Source organism: Pseudopodoces humilis, chromosome 6 (genome assembly GCF_049639895.1).
Source record: "Pseudopodoces humilis isolate 2021_Gansu_Grassland_sample_001 chromosome 6, ASM4963989v1, whole genome shotgun sequence".
In the NCBI taxonomy this organism is placed as follows: domain Eukaryota; kingdom Metazoa; phylum Chordata; class Aves; order Passeriformes; family Paridae; genus Pseudopodoces; species Pseudopodoces humilis.
Window position 1 is genome coordinate 765,495 of NC_142205.1, and position 20,065 is coordinate 785,559.

At 55.3% G+C, this 20,065-nt stretch overlaps 1 protein-coding gene across 2 annotated transcripts in view; it reads left to right on the top strand.

Moving 5' to 3' along the window:
- The first annotated feature begins 1,118 nt into the window (after positions 1-1,118).
- The window catches only part of SFXN5 (sideroflexin 5), a 111,489-nt gene continuing 92,542 nt past the window's right edge, over positions 1,119-20,065 (top strand). Inside the window, exons 1-2 of one of the 2 annotated variants that reach the window (XM_005532569.3) lie at positions 1,119-1,229; positions 10,306-10,374. In XM_005532569.3, the coding sequence (XP_005532626.2) occupies positions 1,173-1,229; positions 10,306-10,374 (126 nt within the window). In that variant the 5' untranslated portion in view covers positions 1,119-1,172. Of the gene's footprint in view, positions 1,230-1,652; positions 1,849-10,305; positions 10,375-20,065 lie in introns of those variants that run through there. The other variant, XM_088056984.1, reaches the window with a different exon arrangement.

Genomic DNA, 20,065 nt, shown 5'->3' on the forward strand with positions numbered 1-20,065 from the left:
GGGGGAGAGAATTCCGAGGATGGCTCGGTGTGCCCCGCGGAGCCCCAGCCCCGCACGACCTTGGCTTTATCTCCACAAATCCTTATCGCTGCCAGCTCCGCGTCCAGGATTGTGATCCAAAGGTCACTGCTGACCGTGGGGCTCCCACCGCAGCAGGAATCTGCAATTCCACAAGGAAACACAGCCATGCACTCGGTGAATTGGAATTGGGAAAGAACTCCGAGCTCATCCAGCCCAGCCATCCCCAGCCCTGCCAGGGCCAGCGCTGTCCCTGTCCCCGAGTGCCACATCCAGGGGCTTTGGAACCCCCAGGGATGGGAATTCCAAACCTCCCTGGGCACTTCCAGATTCCTTTCCATGTAGGAATATTCCCAATATCCACCCTGAGCTGCCCTGAGGCCGTTCCCTCTCCTCCTGTCCCTGTTCCCTGGGAGCAGATCCCAAATCCCCCCCGGCTGTCCCCTCCTGCCAGGGACTTGTGCAGAGCCAGAAATTCCCCCTGAGCCTCCTTTGCTCCAGCCTGAGCCCCTTCCCAGCTCCCTCAGGAATTCTCCAGCCCCTTCCCAGCTCCCTCAGGAATTCTCCAGCCCCTTCCCAGCTCCCTCAGGAATTCTCCAGCCCCTTCCCAGCTCCCTCAGGAATTCTCCAGCCCCTTCCCAGTTCCCTCAGGAATTCTCCAGCCCCTTCCCAGCTCCCTCAGGAATTCTCCAGCCCCTTCCCTGGCCACGCTCCAGCCCTTCCATGTCCTCCTTATCACAGATATCGTCGGGATGAAATTCAAAAATATCTGGGGTAGTTTTTCAGAGGTTTTTGGGCTTTCACCTTTCTGTGCTTTATTATTTGCTCAGTCTATTACACGATTAAGGCCGAACTCTTCTTTCCGTGTCCCGTTCATCGGAACCTCCCCCTTCTCTCTGGACTCCCCCCGTTCTCCGCTGGCTCCCGCGAGTCCCCTCGGCCGTGGCGGGACTACACTTCCCATGGTGCCCCGCGGGCAGCGCGCTCCCCATTGGCTGGCGGAGCGGGTGCGGCCCCGCCCCGGCAGTGGCGGGCGGACTCCATGTCCCGGCGTGCCCCGCGGCAGCTGCGGTTGGCCGCAGCCAATCAGCGCGGGGCCGGCCGGGGGGCGGGGCCCGGCGGCGGGGGAGGCTGTTTAAAGTGGCGCTTGCGGGATGGCGGAGCCGGCGGACTATCCCCCGTTCCAGCTGGGGAAGCCCCGCTTCGAGCAGGTACGGCCGGCGGCGGGAGGCGGCGGGGGGGACACCGGGAGGGGCGGCGGGAGCCTTCCCCTCCTCGCGCGCGGCATCGCCCCCCCACCCCGGGAACGGAGCCCCCCGCTCCCCGCTCCGCTTCGCCCCGCCCGTCTCTCAGTGCCGCGCGCTGATTGGCCCGCAGCTCCCGCGCCATTGGCCGGCCGAGCTGTCAGTCAGAGCCACCGCCCCCTGGCCGCGGCGGGTCCCGCGGTGCCGGCGGGTCCCCCTGTGGCGCGGGGCGCAGCGCGGCGGGCGCGGGGCCCGTGGGTCGCGGGTTCGAGCCCCGCGGGCGCACCCAGGGCAGCGGGGACGGGCAGGGGGTCCCGGTGTGGCATGGCGCGGGTTCGTCCTTCACCCGAGGGGCCGGGGCAAGGGCCAAGGTGGCTGCGAGGGGAAGAGCAGCTCTGGGATGGAGTGGCGATGCTCCAGGTGGGCGCCCTGCCCGGCTGGCAGTGTCCGGCTCTGGTGGCCATGGACGGAGCGCTGGCTGTGAGCAGCCAGGACGATGCACAGGCCAGCAGATTGTGACAGAGCACAAAAGCTGTGTCCTCCACGGCTGACCTGGGGACGGGGAGGGTCACACACCTGGCCCCAGGTGAGCAGGGCAGGTGCTGGGCACAGAACCCTGCGTGGATGAGCAGACACCACTTGCTGTGCTTGTGGATCCATTTGGGCTGATATGGAGGCTCCTAAACCCCCTTCAGTCCCTCCTGAGCGGGACAGGACTCCCTGGAAGGATTCCCTGGAGGAGCTGCTCCTCACCTTGGGCGTGGGAGTGTGTCCTGATGTTGGGACAATCCCCAGGGAGACCATTCCCACTCCCCACAGCCATCCAGAACCCCCATTTATCCCCATCTGGGTCGATCCCTGCGCTTGGCTTGGCCCAGGCAGCCTTTGGGATGAGCTGTGCATTTCCCAGGGGAGCCATTCCATGGAGGATCTCCTCCCTCTTCCCACAGGGAATGGGAAGGGCTTTGGGGGTCCCCTCCAACCCAACCCATCGGTGCAGGAGTCACGGGGCACGTCCTGGAGCCACGGGGAGGGGGTGACTCCCCTGGGGACAGCAGGGATGCTCCAGCTGGGGAGAGAGGGAGCTTTTTAATGAGGAGGAGGAGGAGGAGGAGACGCTTCTCCCTTCTAGACACCACAGACGAGTGCAGGCACGCTTGGCAGCGCGTCAGGCACGGGATCGGCGCGTTCTGTTCATTAAGGAGCGACTGGCGCTTGTGGCAGCGCTCAGGAATCGTTCCAGGGGCTCTGCAGGATGCGAGGGGTGCCCTGGTGCCAGGGAATGGGGATGGATTCTTTGGGAAGGCTTTGCCAGGGGCTGCTCCGAGCATGGCAAATCAGCCCCTTCTCTGCTTGAGGGGATTTATCCCTCTCCTGTAAATTTCCAGGGAGCTGTGGAGGGGTTGTGGTGCTGCTGTCCCGTTGGTTTCATCCCACATTCCCTGTTTTCTCCTGCTCCCTCTGCCCAAGGGTCCACAGCCCGGTCTGGAGCGTTGTGGGGTCACAGAGGAAGGGGCTGGAACATTCCCAGGCTCTATGGATCCTGTGTTGGCTCTGCTCGGCTCAGGATGCAGCAGCTCCACATTCCCACTCCCACTACGGCCTGGGATAACCCAGCCCCTCCACCCCTGATTCCCCATGGATAACCCAGCCCTGATCCCCATGGATAACCCAACCCCTCCACCCCTGATTCCTCATGGATAACCCAGCCCTGATTCCCATGGATAACCCAACCCCTCCACCCCTGATCCCCATGGATAACCCAACCCCTCCACCCCTGATCCCCATGGATAACCCAGCCCTGATTCCTCATGGATAACCCAGCCCTGATTCCTCATGGATAACCCAGCCCTGATTGATTCCCATGGATAACCCAGCCCTGATTCCCATGGATAACCCAGCCCTGATCCCCATGGATAACCCAACCCCTCCACCCCTGATCCCCATGGATAACCCAGCCCTGATCCCCATGGATAACCCAGCCCTGATCCCCATGGATAACCCAGCCCTGATCCCCATGGATAACCCAGCCCTGATCCCCATGGATAACCCAGCCCTGATTGATTCCCATGGATAACCCAGCCCTGATCCCCATGGATAACCCAGCCCTGATTCCCATGGATAACCCAGCCCTGATCCCCATGGATAACCCAGCCCTGATTGATTCCCATGGATAACCCAGCCCTGATCCCCATGGATAACCCAGCCCTGATCCCCATGGATAACCCAGCCCTGATCCCCATGGATAACCCAGCCCTGATCCCCATGGATAACCCAGCCCTGATTCCCATGGATAACCCAGCCCCTCCATCCCTGGCTCAGCCTCTCCAGTTCTTTATTTCCCCCACCTTGACCTTGGTGTTTCCTTCCAAAGGTCGGTGCTGGGGAGGAGCCCCAGTGGATTCCCAAGGGATCAGCACAAGGGATCAGTGATTCCCAAGGGATCAGCACAAGGGATCAGTGGATTCCCAAGGGATCAGTGGATTCCCAAGGGATCAGTGATTCCCAAGGGATCAGCGGATTCCCAAGGGATCAGCACATTCCCAAGGGATCAGCACATTCCCAAGGGACCAGTGGATTCCCAAGGGATCAGCACATTCCCAAGGGATCAGCACATTCCCAAGGGACCAGTGGATTCCCAAGGGATCAGGGATTCCCCAGCCCTTCCCTGCCGGCTGTTCCGGTGCTTTCCCGTCCTGCCCGTGCAGCCTTTCCCGTTTTTCCGCGGTGTCGGAGCTCTCGCTCTGGGCAGGATGGGGGGCTGGGCTGTTTGCTATTCCAGCCGGATTCCCGAGGGATGCCAGCTCTCCTTTCTCCTGGGACACGGAGCTGGGACAGCCTGATCCCCTCGGGGACAACAAGGACAACTTCTGTGCTGGGAACAAAACCCTCGGCCCCTGGGGATTTGGGATTCCCTGCAGGATCTGGGGCAGCAGGAGGGGCAGAGCACCCCGAGCCCCTCTGGGGTTCTGGAATGTTCTTTCCCTGGTGCCTGTGCAGCTCTCCCTCCTCTCCTGTTCTGTCGAGTCACCTTTTCCCAGCTCCCTGCCGGAAAGGCTCCGGCTCCCGCTGGAAACGCGGCTATTTTTAGGTGAAGGAAGAAATGAGGACGTTGGGCTTGAGAATTTGTGATGAGGACTTAATTTTCTGACAAGTCGAGCTAATTTGCTAGAAATACTCATTTCCCCCCCCTTCTTTATTTCCTTATTTGATTCCTTTTCCTTTGAGGATTTGCAGAGCTCTCCCTCTCCCAAAGCCTGCTGTGTGTTCCCAGGGCTCAGGAACGTTTATCCTGGGAAAAATCCAGTGGCAGGGCTGGGACTGGATGAGCTTTAAGGTCCCTTCCCACCCAGACCATTCCAGGATTCCATGTCCAGAGAATTGCAGGGATGCAGGAGATCAGGAGCTGCCTCAGCTGCTGCTCAGGGTGAGGTTTTTGTTCCCTTTAATCCATGGGATCAAACTCCTCTTACCTAAAGGGATGTCGCTGTGGAGAAGGGACGGGCTTAAAAGGATCATGGAATCACAGCCTGGATTGGGTTGGAAAGGATCTTAAATCCCATCCAGGGCCACCCATCCATGGCAGGGACAGCTCCCACTGTCCCAGCTGGATCCAATCCCAATGTCCAGGATACTCCCAGGAATCCAGGGGCAGCCACGGGAAATTTGGGAATTGCAGCCCAGGCAGGAATTCCTTGCCAAGATCCCAGCCCAATCTCCCCTTTCCCAGTGGAAGCCATTCCCTGGCTCCTGTCCCTGCAGCCCTTGGCCCCAGTCCCTCTCCAGCTCTCCTGGAGCCCCTGCAGGGACTCTCAGCATTCCCTGCATTTTGCCCTTCTCCAGGGGAACATTCCCAGCTCTCCCAGCCTGGCTCCAGAGCAGAGGGGCTCCAGAATCCTGGAATGTTTATTCCAGCAGCTCCAGGTTCTCCTGCTGTTGTCCTGGCTGGGTTTGAAGGGGAATTTGTTGGTTTTTGTTGGGTTTTGAAGCCCAGCTCCTGCTCCAGGGGGTTCCCATGCCCTGTCCTGGCCCTGCCTGTGCCGCTGGCTCGGAGCTGCAGGAGCTTCTCCCGTTGGAATCTCGGCTCTTGAACTTTGGAAAACCAAACTAAAGGCATCAAAGGCATTCCACAGTTCTAGCCCAGACTTGCCTGGACAAGGCCAGGAGTGGCACAAACCACACTCCCAGTGGCTTCAATTGGCTCCCTTTCCTTTGCTTTTAATTTTGCTTTTAATTTTTCTTTTAATTTTTTAATTAAATCTGTTGTGAGCCTGGTTTGGAGCTCAGCCCCACCCCAAGCCTGCATGCTTTTGGCTCTGGCTTAATTAAACCCCGTTTAAAATCAGGCTGTAATTAAATTGAAGTTGTCCACGCCTCCAGCTCTTCCCAGGCCTGCCCAGCACGGGCTCCTTGGAATTCTTTTGCTCCCGAAGGTGATTAACACCTCGCTAATGACCTCTGACCTTCCCTCAGGAGCCTGGAGCCTGCCAGGGGTTCTTTCCTGGGATCAGCTGGACCCTCATGGCCCAGATCCTGGATCCACAACACTCCTGAGCTGCTGTGCCCCGGGAGGGAATTAATATGCCATTAATATCCCATTAATATGCCATTGATATCCCATTAATATGCCATTGATATCCCATTAATATGCCATTGATATCCCATTAATATCCCATTGATATCCCATTAATATACCATTGATATCCCACTAATATACCATTGATATCCCTTTAATATCCCATTGATATCCCACTGATATCCCATTAATATTCCATTGATATCCCTTTAATATCCCTTTAATATCCCATTGATATCCCATTAATATACCATTGATATCCCTTTAATATCCAGTTAATATCCCATTAATATCCCCATTGATATCCCTTTAATATCCCATTGATATCCCATTAATATCCCATTAATATCCCATTGACATCCCATTAATATCCCATTGATATCCCTTTAATATCCCATTTATATCCCATTAATATCCCTTTAATATCCCATTGATATCCCATTAAGATCCCATTGATATCCCATTAAGATCCCATTAAAATCTCATTAATATTTCATTGATATCCCATAGATATCCCATTAATATCCCCATTGATATCCCATTAATATCCCCATTGATATCCCTTTAATATCCCATTGATATCCCATTAATATTCCCAACCACTTCATCACACTCTCAGGCTGCTGAGAGCACTCCCAAAATATCCCCGATTAATCACAGGAAATTTGTGATACTCAGTTTGCTCCCAGTTTACTCCAGCAGCTGCTCCAGGAATTCAAGGGGGAAGGAGGCCAGGGATGGATTTTTGGGAGAGGAAGGTCAGACTCGTGGGAATCTGACAAACTCCGTGCCTGGCACAGGGATGGGAGCAGGGCTGGGAGAAGGGAACCATCTCCAGCCTCAGGGAATTTGGGTTGGGCTGGCAGGGAGGGCACTGAGCTGTTCCTGTGCCCAGGGGCTGCTTCCTCTCATCCCATTCCCATCTCCTGGCAGCTTTGGCTGGGCTGGCTCACGGAATCCCAGCTGGGACTGGGATTCCTGAATCCCAGTTTGGATTGGGATTCCTAAATCCCAGCTGGGATTGGGATTCCTGAATCCCAGTTTGGATTGGGATTCCTGAATCCCAGCTGGGATTGGGATTCCTGAATCCCAGCTGGGATTGGGATTCCTGAATCCCAGCTGGGATTGGGATTCCTGAATCCCAGTTTGGATTGGGATTCCTGAATCCCAGCTGGGATTGGGATTCCTGAATCCCAGCTGGGATTGGGATTCCTGAATCCCAGTTTGGATTGGGATTCCTGAATCCCAGCTGGGATTGGGATTCCTGAATCCCAGTTTGGATTGGGATTCCTGAATCCCAGCTTGGATTGGGATTCCTGAATCCCAGCTGGGATTGGGATTCCTGAATCCCACCCCATCCATGGGCAGGGACACCTCCCTCTATCCCAATCCCAGTGTCCAACCTGGCCTTGGGCACTGCCAGGGATCCAGGGACAGCCCCAGCAAATCTGGGAATTCCAACCCTTCCCAATTTCCCCCAAATTTCTGAATTATTGGGAATTCCTGGGGGCTTTTTTTGTTGTTTTTTTTTCCCTGTGTCTTGTATGCAGCTCTGTGAAAACCGACCTTGAACTGAAAAAATTCATTCAGCTTCCAGTCAGGAGAATAAACTGGGAACAGGAATGGCCTGGATGATGGGAGGCCAAGCAGGGAGGAAGCTTTCCACAAGATCTGAAAGGGAAAAACACCGAGAGTCCCGTGGCTGGAGGGGACAAAACAAAGGATGGAACAAAGGATGTTTGTTCAGGAGCTGGGCAGCCCTGCAGGAGGAGCAGGGAGGGACGGCCAGGGAGCCCTCGTGGCTCTGGGTTGAGCCTGGCTCTGTTGGGCTGAGCTCTCGTGGCTCTGGGTTGAGCCTGGCTCTGTTGGGCTGAGGTCTCGTGGCTTTGGGTTAGGCCTGGCTCTGTTGAGCTGAGCTCTCGTGGCTCTGGGTTAGGCCTGGCTCTGTTGGGCTGAGCTCTCGTGGCTCTGGGTTGAGCCTGGCTCTGTTGAGCTGAGCTCTCGTGGCTCTGGGTTGAGCCTGGCTCTGTTGAGCTGAGCTCTCGTGGCTCTGGGTTGAGCCTGGCTCTGTTGAGCTGAGCTCTCGTGGCTCTGGGTTGAGCCTGGCTCTGTTGAGCTGAGCTCTCGTGGCTCTGGGTTGAGCCTGGCTCTGTTGAGCTGAGCCTGGCTCTGTTGGGCTGAGCTCTCGTGGCTCTGGGTTGAGCCTGGCTCTGTTGGGCTGAGGTCTCGTGGCTCTGGGTTAGGCCTGGCTCTGTTGGGCCAGGTCTCAGAGGGCTCCAGGTGTGGGAAATGAGGCTCTGACTCACCAGAGCTCACCCTAAGCAGGTAAAGCCTGTCCAGACTCAGGTCCTGCTGCTCTTGGTGTTCTCTGACCACAGAACGGACGAGTTCAGGCAGCAGCACCTGGAAACAAATCCCTCATCCCTTCCTGCAATTCCCAGATCCCCTGGATCCCTGGATCCCTGCAGTGCCCAGGCCAGGCTGGACACTGGGGCTGGAGCTCCTGGGACAGGGGATGTGTCCCTGCCCTGGCTGGGGTGGCCCTGGATCATCCTTAGGGTCCCTTCCATCCCAGCCATTCCCCGATTTCGGGATCTGGGCACTCTCAGCTGCCCAGCTGAGCCCCAGCTGTGTGGGAATGGGAGACTGGGATAACATCAGGACAGGGCTGAGCTGCCCAAACCTGCCCTTAAGCTGGGCCTGGCTGAGCTTGGCTGGGCAGGAGCTCAGTGCCAGCCAAAGCCTCACCCTGGGAATGGAACCGCTGGTTCCAGGTGCCATTTCTGTCCTGCCCTGGGGACTCGAGGTCTCCTTCGCCCTCCCTCGCCATTCACTCCGTGCTCAGGCGGGTGTGAAACGCTGATGTTCCATTGAATTCCCATTCATTAATTAATTCAACTTAATTTAATTAATGTGGCTTTTCTCAGCGTGTCACGGCCACGAGGGCAGCGGCGAAGTCAGATTTTAAATCCCCTCGTCCTGTGGTTGTTGGAGGCAGCAGTTCCAGCTGTGCTGCAGCAGTTCCAGCTTTGCTGCAGTTCCAGCTGTGCAGCAACAGTAACTCCAGCTGTGTCTCAGCAGCTCCAGCTGTGTCTCAGCAGCTCCAGCTGTGTCTCAGCAGCTCCAGCTGTGCTGCAGCAGTTCCAGGTGTGTATCAGCAGTTCCAGCTGTGCAGCAACAGTAACTCCAGCTGTGTCTCAGCAGCTCCAGCTGTGTCTCAGCAGCTCCAGCTGTGCTGCAGCAGTTCCAGGTGTGTATCAGCAGCTCCAGCTGTGCTGCAGCAGTAACTCCAGCTGTGCTGCAGTTCCAGCTGTGCTGCAGCAGTAACTCCAGCTGTGTCTCAGCAGTTCCAGCTGTGCTGCAGCAGCTCCAGCTGTTCCATGGGATGGGCTGAGGCAGGAACAGCTGGCGTTCCCTGCGCCCCTGGCACAGCTCTGGCCTCTGCAGGGATCCTCACACCCAAAATAAAAGGGAGGCAGCAAAATGTCCGGCTCCAAACGGCCCTGAAAGCGCCAGGATTGGTGTTAATTAGATCCACGCCAATTAAAAGCCGCTGTGGGGCTGTTTGGTGCCGCTGGGGGTTCTCGTTTTCAGCGGGAACGCGGCAGGATAACGGGGTTTGGTGAGGGTGGGTGGCACGGGGGGCTCAGCATGTCCTGCACAGGGCCCTCGGACAGGGATTTCTGCAGGAATCATCCCTGGATGAGCGGGAATGTCCTGGGGAGCGCCGCCAGCAGCCCCTAAACGCCGCTCCCGCTGCTCCAGCCGCACTCCAGGCCTTTGTTTACAGCCTCTTCCTGCAGATGGGCCACGTGAGGATGGAGAATTCCCAGATCCCAGAGCTCTGTGGTGTCCCTGGCCGTGATCCTCATCCCTGAGGGGCTCTGGAAGGGGCTCTGGAAGGGGCTGCCCTGCGCCCACTTGGCCTGAGGCTCTGGAATTCTGGATCAGGGAATCCAGCTGATGTTGGAGTGGTGATGTTCATGTATCCCAAGAGCTCCCAATCCCGCAGTGTTTCATGGTCTGGTGCTTGGAGTTGGGATAAATTCCACTGATATTTTTATTTTCACTGTCTGAACACGGAGTCTCCTTTCCTCCTTTCCTCTGGAGCTGCCCATCACCTTCCCCTCCTGTTTCACAGATCCCTTCTTCCAGACTTTTCCTGGTTCTGGAAGCGCTCAGGGCCAGCCTGGGCTCGTTCCTGGTGGCACTTGGGGAAAAGTCCAGGCTGGGGGTGTTTGTGTAGGGATAACTCGATGGAAAAGCCGCTGGAGAGGCTTTTCCTGGGAGTAAAAGGAGGGACCCAGGCAATCCTGGAGTGATTTGGCTTTCCTAGCCCAAATTACCAGTCAAGACCTCCTCTATGATTTACTTCCAGTTGATGCTTCATTCTGCAAAGGAAATAAACCCCGAAAGGCAATTCCTCACTGAACTTGGGTTTGCTTTTTTTTGTCTCCTGTTTTCCAGACTTCATTTTACGGCAGATTCAGGCACTTCCTGGACATCATCGACCCCCGCACCCTCTTTGTGACCGAGGTAACGCTCAGCTCTGTTTTGGGAGGCTCTTACAGCTGCAGATGAGAAGCAGAAGTGTTTCCACAGGGTTTGTGGCTCACGGGTGTGAAAAACCAAGTTCAGTCTCCTGTAAAATTTTAAAAAGGTTTAATAAGGGCAATAAGAGACATAAAATAAAGCAAAGAGTTATGGCCGGGTGCCTCTGGCACGTTGCCAGGATATCTTTGATATCTTTGATATCTTTGATATCTTTGATATTGACACACCTGATATCTTTGGAACACCCTTTTTATCCCCTCCTGCTGTGAGGGTTTAATGCAGATTCAAACTTTTCTAAGAAGCATTTTGCATGGTTACGCCCTGAACTCGCCTCTTCAGAGCATGGGTTTTATTTTTGCTGATCATTTTATTGGAATTTGATTTCTTTTCTTTGCAAGTGGTCAGTGCTGATAACAGCCTGGGTTCCACTGTCCTTCCACTGATAACAGCCTGGGTTCCACTGTCCTTCCACTGATAACAGCCTGGGTTCCATTCTCCTTCCACTGATAACAGCCTGGTCCTCATTGTCCTTCCACTGATAACAGTCAGGGTTCCATTCTCCTTTCACTGATAACAGCCTGGGTTCCACTGTCCCTCCACTGATAACAGCCTGGGTTCCATTCTCCTTTCACTGATAACAGCCTGGGTTCCATTCTCCTTCCACTGATAACAGCCTGGGTTCCACTGTCCCTCCACTGATAACAGCCTGGGTTCCACTGTCCTTCCACTGATAACAGCCTGGGTTCCACTGTCCTTTCACTGATAACAGCCTGGGTTCCATTGTCCTTCCACTGATAACAGCCTGGGTTCCATTCTCCTTCCACTGATAACAGTCAGGGTTCCATTCTCCTTCCACTGATAACAGCCTGGGTTCCACTGTCCTTCCACTGATAACAGCCTGGGTTCCATTCTCCTTCCACTGATAACAGCCTGGGTTCCATTCTCCTTCCACTGATAACAGCCTGGGTTCCACTGTCCTTTCACTGATAACAGCCTGGGTTCCACTGTCCTTTCACTGATAACAGCCTGGGTTCCATTCTCCTTCCACTGATAACAGCCTGGGTTGCACTGTCCTTTCACTGATAACAGCCTGGGTTCCATTCTCCTTCCACTGATAACAGCCTGGGTTCCATTCTCCTTCCACTGATAACAGCCTGGGTTCCATTCTCCTTCCACTGATAACAGCCTGGGTTCCACTGTCCTTTCACTGATAACAGCCTGGGTTCCACTGTCCTTTCACTGATAACAGCCTGGTCCTCATTGTCCTTCCACTGATAACAGCCTGGGTTCCATTCTCCTTTCACTGATAACAGCCTGGGTTCCATTCTCCTTCCACTGATAACAGCCTGGGTTCCATTCTCCTTCCACTGATAACAGCCTGGGTTCCACTGTCCTTCCACTGATAACAGCCTGGGTTCCATTCTCCTTCCACTGATAACAGCCTGGGTTCCACTGTCCTTCCACTGATAACAGCCTGGGTTCCATTCTCCTTCCACTGATAACAGCCTGGGTTCCACTGTCCTTTCACTGATAACAGCCTGGGTTCCATTCTCCTTTCACTGATAACAGCCTGGGTTCCACTGTCCTTCCACTGATAACAGCCTGGGTTCCACTGTCCTTTCACTGATAACAGCCTGGGTTCCACTGTCCTTCCACTGATAACAGCCTGGGTTCCACTGTCCTTTCACTGATAACAGCCTGGGTTCCATTCTCCTTCCACTGATAACAGCCTGGGTTCCACTGTCCTTTCACTGATAACAGCCTGGGTTCCACTGTCCTCTCACTGATAACAGCCTGGGTTCCACTGTCCTCTCACTGATAACAGCCTGGGTTCCACTGTCCTTTCACTGATAACAGCCTGGGTTCCACTGTCCTTCCACTGATAACAGCCTGGGTTCCACTGTCCTTCCACTGATAACAGCCTGGGTTCCATTCCACGTGGTCAGGGGGAGGAGGGAGAGACGGCAGAGCAGGAGAGGAGAGGTTGGAAAGGGGAGGGAGGGAGTAAGAGAAACAGAGGGCAAGAGGGAAAAACCAGAGGGAGAGAGCAGGGAGGACGAGAGGGGTAGGAGCAGGGAGAGGGGGCTGAGAGTTAAGCGTGGGGGAGAGGGGTAAAGGGGTAAGAGGTGAGGGAGAGGGGTTCAGAGGTAGGAGAGAAAAGTTAAGAGAGCGAAGTTCTTGTTACAATCCAATATATCTTTTTCTATGGTGAATATTCTAATTCCCAGTAACCAATCACCATGAGACACACCCACTAAAGAATTTACATCCAGCCTATGCGCTTCCCTATATTAACATATATTAACAGTGTTGCATTTTAGATTCCACAAAACTTTACAAGTTCTTTCCTTGCTTCTTGACCTTTGGGCTTTCCATCAGCAGAAGGACATTGTTTTATCAGCAGGGATTCTCCTCTAGCTGGCTAGGCTATTGTTCTTTGGTTAACCAGTACTCAGTATCCTATGATTCTTTCTTTTCTTTCATTTCTACTTTGATTCTAGCCTTCATATTTTCAGAATCTTCTGACAAACAATCACATTCATAAGGTTTTCCTGTTTCACCCTCCCCAACAGGTCTCCGTGTCCTTCCACTGATAACAGCCTGGGCCCCACTGTCTTTGCCCTCTGGGGTTTCTTTGCTTTGTACCACCAAATTCCTTTAAGCTTAAAACTTGTTAGCAAGAGAGAAAGTACAGACACAACCAAAAAGTATTTAACGTATAATATTCATCCTAATACTTGTGAAATGTCACAATAGGGATTTATAACACGGGGGATGGATTGAGTGGCTCAAACCTGGCTGGCACCAGCGAGCCCCAGCCCCCTGAGCCAGCTTTTGGCCAAAGTTCTGCTGGTTTTCCTCCTCAGGAGGAAAATTCCTGCAGGTTTTCATGGCCAAACCGCAGGTGAGGGGATGAGAGAGCAGCTTTGATTTGGAGGAGCGAAGGGGACGGGTTTGGTGCCGTTCTGCAGAGCTCTGCTGCGGTTTTCCCTCCGTTTGGAGCAGGGTTTGGGGGTCCTGCCCTGTCTCCATGACTCTCCTGGTTGGCTTTTTACTCCCCTTGAACTGAAGTTGATGAGAGGGAGGCAGTTTTTTCTCTCTTGTTCTTGCTTGTTTATTCTTATCAGCATTACATGGATACAAGGAGCTGTGTGCACTAAGATAGAAAGGTGAAAAACGGCCAACAAAGATCTTCCTCAAGGTCTTTTATATCTTCATTTACCCAATTAACTGATGCCAAGTAAATTATTTTCCTTAATGACCCAATGACCCCACACCTGAGTGCTGCACTGAGGCATTTTCTGTCCAATCACTGCTGCCCAAAAACCTCTGGAGGGAGAAGATGAAGAAGAAAGAATGAAAAGAGACAACACCCTAAATCCTCCATCTTGTCTCTTGTTCTCTAAACTGGTTTAAACTCCAAACTTTAACTTTTTCACCCAGTGACTTAAGAAAACTCTCTAATTTACACATTTACACTCCTGGTTTTTCTATTTAACAGTCATTTTCAGGGTGTCATATGAGGTTCAGTGCTTTGTTGGATGTCAGAGCCAGGTATCAGAGATAAGGGCACACTCTCTGTGCCTCTGACTCCAACTCTGCCCCTTTATTTCCATTTTTTCTTGTCCAGCTTTGCCTCAGCTCTTTGATTCCATCAGCTGAGGACTGAGGGTGGTGGGGAACCCTTGGGAAGGAAAAGTTCTGCTCCTGCTCTGGAATTCTGTGGATTTTCAGTGAAGGACAGCTGCTTTTTCCTTTTTATTTTATTTTTTTTTTCCAATTAAAAAAAAATAATACTTTTTATTATTAGGGAATAAAAAGAACAAATTCTGATGTTTTACCCAGTTTTATCCTGGGTCAGAATTGAGCAGTTTTGGGTTCTGGAGGAACCTCAACAAGTCAGGGAGGTTTGGTGTCCATCTCTGGGGCTGGGAAAGGACAGGGCTGAACTTTGGGGTGTTCAGGAATGGCTTGGGGGCTTTCCAGGGAGGGCAGTGCCCTCTGTCATCTCCTCTGGGAGCGTGAATTCCGTGGCAGGGATGCCTCAGGACACCTGCAGCATCTCTGCTGATGTCCCCTTCCCTGGAGAGTAAAATAACCTCCTGGGCCACTTCTTGGGGCACAAAATCTGTTTGTTTATTTTTTTTTTACATTGGCTGGGCCGTGCAGACGGAGAACTCGGGGTTTTTTTTGCTTTCCCTCGATGGCTGAGGGGGCAAATGGGAGCTCAGGAAGGGTTTGCTGAGCCCAGGGGTGTGCAGGGAGCTGACAGATGGCTTCATCTCCCAGCCCCAGGGCTCCCAGGAACAAACAAATCCCTGCTTGGCTTGGAGGAGCTCGTTGGCAAACGGGAAAAAACGAGTAGATGAATGAGTGTCTAATGGGAATGGAGGTTAATCCCGTGGAAAATGCAGGGAAATGTGGGGATATTTCATTTTTCTCCATCGTTTTTTGGATGGCTGTGTGCTCCATCACCGCAGCCTGCTGGTGTTTTGAGGAGGGATGAGGGATCTCTCCCAGTGGGGAGCTGAGAGGATGATCAGTCATGGTGACACTCATCCTTTGGGTGTTTATTTTCCAATGAAACAGATTCCTGACCCCATCAGGAACTTCCTCGTGTTTCAGAGGTTCTGGAGGAGGGAACCCTCGGGGGGTGGCCCCGGGTTCTGCCCTAGCTGTGCTCTGATGTCCTGCCATCTCCTGGGGCAGAGGGGCTGGAGCCCAGCCCCGGCCTCAGGAACCTCGGGGCTGCTCGTCCACCTCATTCCTGGCAATGAAATCCTCTCTTGGCAGCTGCAAATCCTCCAGCAAGTGGGAAATTGGCATTGCAGGGTCACCAGTCCCGAGATGTCCCCGGGGTCAGGGCCCGGCGTGGGGACGTGTCAGGCTGAAATGATTGGAATCATAGTTTTAATTGCTCTGTAATTAAGGTCCGTGGGGGCCAGCGGGTGTTTTGATAACTCATCCCCCCCGGGCTCGCTGTTATCACCCAGCTGCTCCTGCAGGAAGGGCTGGCAGTGAGTGCAGGTGGAAGCAGAAGTGGGGCGAGCTCCGAGGGGCTGCCTGCTCTCTGTGCCTCGTCTCATTGTTCAGAGCCTGGAGCTGCAGAGCATCTTGCATTCCCATATTTGGCTTTAAAATGGAAGCAGGATTAGATGTATGTTATTTATACGAACGATACCTTCTTACTCAGCAGATTGACTGTCTGTGTTTATTCAGTGTCACATCTGCTGGCTCCACTCGAACAAAAAGTTTCTGGCTCCTGTTGTCTGTCACTGTGGATCCAATACAATGGGGCCAGCTGGAGTCAAGTCTGCCGTGTGTGTCATCCCTGGGAGCAGGGACACGGGGAGCAGGCTGGGCTGTGCCTGCAGCCAGGGCACAGCTGGATCTGCTCGGCCACGGGGAGCTGGAGCTGCTGCTGCTGCTGGCCACGGGATCCTGGGCTGGGACACGTCCCCAGGTCCTGGCTGGGCAGGGACACGTCCCCAGGTCCTGGCTGAGCTGGGACATCTCCCCCAGGTCCTGGCTGGGCAGGGACACGTCCCCAGGTCCTGGCTGGGCTGGGACACGTCCCCCAGGTCCTGGCTGGGCTGGGACACATCCCCCAGGTCCTGGCTGGGCTGGGACACGTCTCCCAGGTCCTGGCTGGGCTGGGACACGTCCCCAGGTCCTGGCTGGGCTGGGACACATCCCCCAGGTCCTGGCTGGGCTGGGACACATCCCCCAGGTCCTGGCTGGGCTGGGACATCTCCCCCAGGTCCTGGCTGGGCTGGGACATCTCCCCCAGGTCCTGGCTGAGCTGGGACATCTCTCCCAGGTCCTGGCTGGGCTGGGACATCTCCCCCAGGTCCTGGCTGGGCTGGGACACGTCCCCAGGTCCTGGCTGAGCTGGGACATCTCTCCCAGGTCCTGGCTGGGCTGGGACACGTCCCCAGGTCCTGGCTGGGCTGGGACACGTCCCCAGGTCCTGGCTGGGCTGGGACACGTCCCCAGGTCCTGGCTGGGCTGGGACATCTCCCCCAGGTCCTGGCTGGGCCGGGACATCTCCCCCAGGTCCTGGCTGGGCAGGGACATCTCCCCCAGGTCCTGGCTGGGCTGGGACATCTCCCCCAGGTCCTGGCTGGGCTGGGACATCTCTCCCAGGTCCTGGCTGGGCTGGGACACATCCCCCAGGTCCTGGCTGAGCTGGGACATCTCTCCCAGGTCCTGGCTGGGCTGGGACACGTCCCCAGGTCCTGGCTGGGCAGGGACATCTCCCCCAGGTCCTGGCTGGGCTGGGACATCTCCCCCAGGTCCTGGCTGGGCTGGGACACATCCCCAGGTCCTGGTTGGGCTGGGACACATCCCCAGGTCCTGGTTGGGCTGGGACATCTCCCCCAGGTCCTGGCTGGGCTGGGACACGTTCCCCAGGTCCTGGCTGGGCTGGGACACGTCCCCAGGTCCTGGCTGGGCTGGGACACGTCCCCAGGTCCTGGCTGGGCTGGAGGTGGATCCCGTGGAGCTCGGGGCACTGAGATCATCCCCAGGATGCCAGGCTGAGCCCAGAGGCTCAGCAGGACGTGGATCCCCCCCGGAGCCCCCGTGGGGACTCTGTGGCAGGAATGTGCCGTGCTCCTGGCACAGGGACCCCCTCGCTCCCAGTGTCACACACGGGGCTCTGCTGGCTGCTCCCAGCCACGGGCAGCCACCGTGGGATCCAAGAGGAGACAAGGCACGGATCTGCCAGGAGGAGCAGCCCTGGAGCCGGGGGGGACGAGGTGGGAGCCCAGGGGGGAGTTCAGGGCTGCAGGTGGCCCTGGGCTTGGAGTGGTGGCCATGAGCCATCAGTGATCTCTGCTGGGGCTCTTCTTTCTGCTCCTCAGCTCCAGCCTGGAGCAAAGGAGGCTCAGGGGGAATTTCTGGCTCTGCACGAGTCCCTGGCAGGAGGGGACAGCCGGGGGGGATTTGGGATCTGCTCCCAGGGAACAGGGACAGGAGGAGAGGGAACAGCCTCAGGGCAGCTCAGGGTGGAGAGCAGCAGGAATTTCCCCATGGAAAGGGAGCTCAGGCCTTGGAAGTGCCCAGGGAGGTTGGGAATTCCCATCCCTGGAGGGTTCCAGAGCCCCTGGATGTGGCACTCGGGGCTGGGGCAGCGCTTGCCCTGGCAGGGCTGGGGGTGGCTGGGAAGGTCTCAGAGGGCTTTTCCAAGCGGAGCAGTTCTGGGATTGTGTGGCTGTGTCTCCCTGCCCGGGGCTGGGCTGGCTGCAGCAGCTGCTGGGGTTTGTTCCAGCTCTCCCTCTCCAGAAGGTCCCTGCAGGAGCTGTCCCAGCCCCCGGTGACACAGGATCCAAACCAGAGATCCCATGGATGGAGGCTCATCCCAGCTACACCTGATGGCACATCCAGAGCCAATCCCTGTCCCGTTCCCTGCCCATCCCATCCCATCCCTGCCCATCCCAGCCCATTCCCGAGTGCTCCCAGCCCATCCCATCCCATCCCTGTCCATCCCTGTCCATCCCATCCCATCCCATCCCATCCCATCCCATCCCATCCCATCCCATCCCATCCCATCCCATCCCATCCCATCCCATCCCATCCCATCCCAGCCCAGCACATCCCAGCACATCCCAGCACAGCCCAGCACAGCCCAGCACATCCCAGCCCAGCCCATCCCTGCCCATCCCATCCCATCCCATCCCATCCCATCCCATCCCATCCCATCCCATCCCATCCCATCCCATCCCATCCCATCCCATCCCATCCCATCCCATCCCATGGATCCCATCCCATCCCATCCCATGGATCCCATCCCATCCCATCCCATGGATCCCATCCCATCCCATCCCATCCCATCCCATCCCATCCCATCCCATCCCATCCCATCCCATCCCATCCCATCCCATCCCATCCCATCCCATCCCATCCCATCCCATCCCATCCCATCCCATCCCATGGATCCCATCCCATCCCATCCCATCCCATCCCATGGATCCCATCCTATGGATCCCATCCCATCCCATCCCATCCCATCCCATCCCATCCCATCCCATCCTATGGATCCCATCCCATGGATCCCATCCCATCCCATCCCATCAATCCCATCCCATGGATCCCATCCCATCCATCCCATCCCATCCCATCCCATGGATCCCATCCCATCCCATTCCCGAGCGCTCCCAGGGCTCGCAGGCTGGAGCAGGGTGGGTGCTGGCAGGGCTGAGCTCTGTGAGAACATCCCTGTGCAGATGGTCTGTCTGGCACCCTATTGTGAGAGCTGAGACCCCAGCAGCCACCGCTAGAAGTGCTCGAGGTTTTTTCCGAGGCTGTGGAAGGAATCAGGCGCTCCGGGGAAGGAAACGTGGTTGTGGGGTTGTTTTTTTTTTCATTTCATCAGGGATGCTGTAAAAACTCGAGTGACACTTCATCCCACAGACAGCAGCAGAGAAACCAAGCAACAATAAATATTGAAACAGTAGCACAACCTTGCAGACAGACCTCGTTTTTGCTGTTAAAAAGGAGCTGAAGTGTAATGTTAGACATTAGCAGCTATCGAGCGGAGCTGCGGAGTGAGGGGATTTGGCATTCGGAGCTGCTACATGTGCTCAACTTTCTCCTGCTTTTTTCAGAGGTTCTGGGTAAAAAAAAAAACCAACAAAACGTGCTTGGCTTTTCCAGAAGGAATAGGAAGCTTTTCCCTGGATTTGGAGGCTGGAGTGTTTGCTGGAATTACCTGAGCAGCTCAGAGCTGTGTGTGAGGATGTGCTGAGCTCACTTTTATTTGATTTTTGTGGCTCTCCTTTGTCCCCCCCCCGGTGCTCCTTCCTCACCCAAAGCTCCCCCTGTCCCCTCCGAGCCGAGAGGGACAATTTGTGGCTTTAAAAGCCAGCCCCAGGGGGTTGTTTTGTGTTTGCTGTTTGCTCCCATTCCAAACGAGATGGGATCCGGCCAGGGTTGTTATAGAAACTCCCAAGATTTCCTCAAGAGAAAGGGGAAAAAATAGCAGCGGGCCCCATTCATCCCTCGCTGCTGCTCTCCATTCAGAGCTGCTGGCTGGGGACAGCGCTGGATGGACGGGAATTCTGGGAATACAGGGAATACAGGGAATTCTGGGAATTCTGGGAATACAGGGAATACAGGGAATACAGGGAATAAGGGAATTCAGGGAATACAGGGAATTCAGGGAATACAGGGAATTCAGGGAATTCTGGGAATACAGGGAATTCAGGGATTGATTTCAGGGAATACAGGGAATACAGGGAATACAGGGAATACAAGGATTGATTTCAGGGATTTCAGGGAATACAGGGAATTCAGGGAATTCAGGGAATACAGGGATTTCAGGGAATTCAGGGAATTCAGGGAATTCAGGGTTTTCAGGGAATACAGGGATTTCAGGGAATTCAGGGAATTCAGGGAATTCAGGGAATACAGGGATTTCGGGGAATTCAGGGATTTCAGGGATTTCAGGGGTTTCAGGGAATTCAGGGGTTTCAGGGATTGATTTCAGGGATTTCAGGGAATTCAGGGAATTCAGGGGTTTCAGGGAATTCAGGGATTTCGGGGAATTCAGGGAATTCAGGGGTTTCAGGGAATTCAGGGATTTCAGGGAATTCAGGGAATACAGGGAATTCAGGGAATTCAGGGTTTTCAGGGAATACAGGGATTCCAGGGATTTCAGGGATTTCAGGGG